Source organism: Fonticula alba, assembly GCF_000388065.1.
Source record: "Fonticula alba strain ATCC 38817 unplaced genomic scaffold supercont2.1, whole genome shotgun sequence".
NCBI classification, from domain to species: Eukaryota; order Rotosphaerida; family Fonticulaceae; genus Fonticula; species Fonticula alba.
In genome coordinates, this window is record NW_009242971.1 from 1,602,244 (window position 1) to 1,606,912 (window position 4,669).

A 4,669-nucleotide genomic window follows, 5' to 3' on the forward strand; every position below is an offset into this window, starting at 1 on the left:
GGGGGGGGGGACGCGTACCCTTGGAGAATGTCCATCGGCGGCCGGAGCACCTTGATCAGCCGAGCTCCAGCCGAAGCGTCACTCTGCCGAACGGACATCTTCCACAGGCGACTGACATACGGCGCCAAGCGGTCCAAGATCGGGAGCTTGAGGCGCACGGCATCCGGAGCCAGGGTTGCCTCGTCGAGCAGCTCATTGCTACGGCGCACCAGACATCGCAAGGTCAGAGAACACCGGGCGGGCGAGGAAGATGCAGCGGGCGGTGGGAAAGGCCCAGAGAAGGGGGAGGGAGCCCGGGTGGGCGAGGAGGAAAAACCCGAGCGGGCGACAGCATGAACGCACATCGACTGGGCAAAGAGCTCGACCACATCCAGGGCAAAAGCCTCGGCCAGGGCCTGGCCAGCCAGCAGCGAGGAGAAAGCGCCCTCCATATCATCGGCCTGGGGGGGAAGGCGCGCGCGCCCGGCCCCCGCCCCGGGGGCCAGGCCCGTGTAGAGACGGTCCGCCGGGGGTAAGTCATGCGCGACGCCCGATGGGCCGGGGCATTCCAGCAGCATGTGGCATCCGGGGCCGCCGGGGCCACCGGCGACACCGGTCCCCGATGCCAAGGCACCGGCCAGCCAGCGCAGCCCCAGTGCCAGGCCCGTGCACAGGGAGTCCAGCTGCCCAAGCCCGGTGGCCAAGCGCAAGTCCTCCAGGCCGAAGAGAACCCACCCCCGGATGAAGGCCAGCTGCACGGGGTACGGCAGCCCCGGGTCCAGGGGCCCGGGATTGGCATCGAGCCAGGGCCGGAGGCGCCGCCGGGCCCACACCTCGGCCGAGAGGGCCCCGGCGGCTGCCTGCCCGCCGAGGGCCAGCCGCTGGAGGCCGCGCGGGTGGGCCGCCGCCCCCAGGCCGCCGGGGGTCGAATGCCCGGCCCCGCGCTCGGTGGCCTGGAGGAAATCCTGGTCCCCGGCCACCAGCGCCAGCAGGGTCAGCAGCACTCGGTCGTCAGGCGAAAGGGGGCACACGGGCGAGGAGGCGATGCCGGCCTGCGTGGGGGTCGCCCTGCCGGGGGAGGGACCACCATCGGGCCCGCCAGGGGGGCTGGCCCCGGGGCCGGCGGCGGAAAGCTCGCCCCAGGTCGACCGGCCGTCAAAGAGCACATGGTCAATGGCCGAGTCCAAATCCGAGCCCAGGCTGGACAGCACCGGGTCGAAGGCATTCTGCCAAAGGGAGCGCAGGCGCAGGGAGACCTCGCGCAAGGCCTGCTCCTCGGACAGCTGGCAATGCGGCAGCAAATGGGCCAGGTGTGCATAGGTGAGCCCGCGCGCGGGCAGGGGAACAGTGGCCCCGAGGCCCAGGAGCCCGGCCGAGGGAAGGGCCTGTCCCGGGGCCGCAGGCCCGGCAGCCCCGCCAATTCCGTGGCTGCTGCCGCCGTCGTGGCCGCCGCGGCCGTCGCCGCCGCCGCCGCCGCCGCCCGGGGCCTGTGTGGCGTACTGGGCCAAGAGCAGCTCCACCGGCAGGGTGGACAGGAAGTCGGCCGAATACAGGAGCTCGGCTGGCATGCAAGGCAAGCCCGGGACACGACGCAAGAGCAGGGCAGACCGGCGGAGGGGGGGGGGGGGGGGGGGGGGGCCGAAGGCATCAGGTCAGTGGGTCGGAGTCGTCACGTCAAGGGAGGAAGGGAGCGGGGAAGAGGGCGGCCGGATGGCGGTCTGGACGCACCCTTGTCACGCTCGAGCAGCAGCCCACTCGGGTGCTGGGCATCGGGCGAGGCCGCCGGCGCCAGGGTGGCGGCGAACTTCTGCAGGCGCTCATTCCACATCAGCGGGAAAACCACAGCCGGCAGGGCGGTCGACAGGGGCTGCTGCGCCAGGCCCAGCAGGGCCGTCTCCGAGGGGGGAGCAAAGTCGGCCGGCGCCCGACGCAGGGACTGCTCGATGTAGGCCTCGAAAAAGGGCAACAGCCCCGGGGTCGAGGCCGATTGCAGCCCGGCCAGCAGCCAGTCTGTCCACTCGGCCGGCGCCACGTCGGGGCAATCCAGCAGCAGCAGGCGCAAGGCCAGGGCCATGTCGCCGGCGGTGGCGGCGGTTTGTCGCCAGGCCTGGACACAGGTGTCCAGCTGCCCGGCCAGCACCGACAGGAGGGACATGTGCGAGTGGGTGGCGCGTGCCCGGGCCAGAGCCGCGGCCGCGGCCAAAACCAGATGCTCAGCCGACGCCGCGCCAAGCAGGTGGCTCGGGCCCGAGCGCCCGAGGGCGGGAGCCTGTGCTCCGGTGCCGGGCCGCGTGAGGGGAGGCCGGCCGGCCAGCCGATCCCCGGCCCCGGCAGACGCGAAGGTCTGCTGGGCGGTATCATGCACCTCGGCCGGCAGGTCCAGCTGGAAGCCGGCCAGCAGCTGGCCCACATCCGTGGGCGACACCTCCGACTGGCGGGACAGCAGCAGCGGCATGTAGGCGCATGCCGCCGGGGAGGAGGCCGCCAGCACGCGAGCCAGCGATTCCCCCAACGGCTGGAGGGCCTCCTGGCCCGGGAGATCGGGAAGCAGGAGCAACAGTCCGGCGGCCAGCTCGCCGAGACTGAGACACGGGCAGCAGGGAGTTAGACAGGCGGCCAAGGGGGGGGGGGGGAGGGGGGAGGGGGAGGAGGCAACCGCAGGAAGCATTGGGCCAGAGCCGGGCAGACGGGGGCAACATCGAAAGGGCCGGGCCAGGGGGGAGGGCAATGGCAGAAGGCGCACCGGCCGCCGGCTTCCAGGCATGCCTGTAGCTCGTGAAGGCCCAAGTCACAGGGCTGCTGGGCAAAGAGCACCGCATGGACGACCGCCTGCAGGCGGATCAGCGTCGGCAAGGAGGCCCCAGTATGGTGGGTAAGTTGGGGAACACTGGCCCCGGCCGTCAGGTCGAGGCGGCGGTCCAGCAGGCGGTCTGGCTGGAAGACCGACAGGAAGGACACGAATTCCATGTCGCTCAGGAGCAGGCCGCGCAGGTCGCCGGCCATGGCCGCAACACCCGATGGGTCCGGCCGGGAGGGCTCGGCCCCGGCGCCAGACAGGACGCTCTGCAGGTCCAGGGACCAGGCAGGATGCTGGCGGAAGAGGGCATCGCGTGCGCGTGACACATGGTGCAAGGGTGCCGAGTGGCAAAGGCGCAGCAGCAGGACAAAGGCCCTGCCTTCGGTGTCCGGCGCGTGGGGGGTGTCGGTCGCGCAGCACACCGCGGCCAGAAGATCGACCAGCTGGCGGCCAGCGCCGCCGAGGGTGCGAGAGAAAGAGAGAGAGAGAGAGAGCGGAGGGGGGGGGGGGCAAAGAAGCAATGAGGCGAGTTTGCGTTAAACACATGGCAAGGCAACACCACACGCCGGGGGGGAGAGGTGGGGAGGAGGCGGATCGGGGCGGGAGGATAGCCCGTACCTCGGCCAGTGCGGCAGGGAAGGCCCCAGTGTAAGAGGCCAGGAGATGGAATGCTTGCTCCTCCGTCAAGAGTGTCAGTGCCAGGTCCACCAGGGGCTGCCCGGCACGAGAGGAAGAAGAGAAGAGCATGAGTACGCTGTGGACCAGATGGGCAAGGGGAGGGCCGGTTCGCATGTGCATGTGCATGTGCATGTGCATGTGCATGTGTGTGTCTCGTTGGCGCACCCGGAGGACGGTATCATCGCCAGCGAGGGCGGCCCAAAGGCCGAGGCGTGCGCCCACCGGGTGCGCTAGCCAGGCGGGCTCGAAAAGGTCACGCAGTGAGGCGGCCGCGGCTGCTGGGCGGCGAGCATCCTGGAAGCCCTGCAGAGCCGACAGCAACATGCTGTGGCGCCATTCCAGCGGTAAAGGAGAGGGATCAGCCTGACTGAAGAAGAGGGGGGGGGGGGAGGGGAGAGGGCCGTGGGATGGCGGGCGGCCGAGCAGCGTGCCACGTACCTGAGTTGTGCGTTGGGATCGGAGTTCTCAAAGGCAGCCACGCTCACCGAGGTGCTCGGACTCTGAGGCCGGCCAAATGGGGGAAGGGCAGAGAGGTGAGCGTCGAGAGGCAGCACATCCGAGGACACCAGGGCGCAGCAGCTGGCAAAGACCTTGGGGGAATGTGCAAATGCGCACCTGTTCGATGCCAGCTCGAGCGAGTGCCTGCTGGTGGACACTGCGATTGCGGACCACCGAGACGGACAGCCGTCCGAGGAAGGCGGCGATCTCCTGGTCCGCCTGTTGAGAAGGCCGGCAGGTGAGGCAGGTGAGGCAGGTGAGAAGGCCGGAGACGGGCGCGCCCTGGGGAGCACAGGCGAGCAGGGTGGTGGCACCAGGATGCAAGGACGCACGGCGGCCAGAAAAAGGGGGTGTGTGGGGTCGGAGCTGGCGTCGGGCTCACTGGTCACCAGGGAGGCGAGTGACGAGAAGAAGGGCCCAAACCGACGGACATCCTGCCCGGAGGGCGAGCCAGGCCCGGGTGGCGGGAGAGCGAGAAAGTGCAACCGGTTAGCCACTTTGCATTGTGGTGCGTGTGTGCGCGTGCGTGCGCGTGCGCAAGCGGTGGACCACCCGGTGCGTACATGCTCCAGGGAGATTTGTGCGGCGGCTTCAAGGCGGCCCTGCTCAATGGCCTCGAAGATGCACCGCTCGTGGGGGTTCAGCGGCCGCGGCGAAGACATCCCAGGCGACAAGTGGACAAGCAGGGGTGGTATACGGCCGGCCCGGGGGGGGGGG

The 4,669-nt window shown here is 70.4% G+C and overlaps 1 protein-coding gene across 1 annotated transcript in view; it reads right to left on the minus strand.

The window, feature by feature from the left end:
• H696_00359 (hypothetical protein) overlaps nt 1–4,639 on the minus strand; it is a gene marked incomplete at its 3' end in the record, with an annotated part of 6,603 nt that extends 1,964 nt beyond the window's left edge. The window contains exons 1-10 of the mRNA XM_009494206.1: nt 4,516–4,639; nt 4,285–4,386; nt 4,070–4,171; nt 3,893–3,954; nt 3,620–3,779; nt 3,395–3,490; nt 2,723–3,219; nt 1,708–2,561; nt 343–1,540; nt 19–198 (exon numbers count right to left, since the gene is read on the minus strand). Of these exons, the coding sequence (XP_009492481.1) occupies nt 19–198; nt 343–1,540; nt 1,708–2,561; nt 2,723–3,219; nt 3,395–3,490; nt 3,620–3,779; nt 3,893–3,954; nt 4,070–4,171; nt 4,285–4,386; nt 4,516–4,614 (3,350 nt within the window). The 5' untranslated portion in view covers nt 4,615–4,639. The remainder of the gene's footprint in view (nt 1–18; nt 199–342; nt 1,541–1,707; nt 2,562–2,722; nt 3,220–3,394; nt 3,491–3,619; nt 3,780–3,892; nt 3,955–4,069; nt 4,172–4,284; nt 4,387–4,515) is intronic.
• Nucleotides 4,640–4,669: the final 30 nt, after the last annotated feature.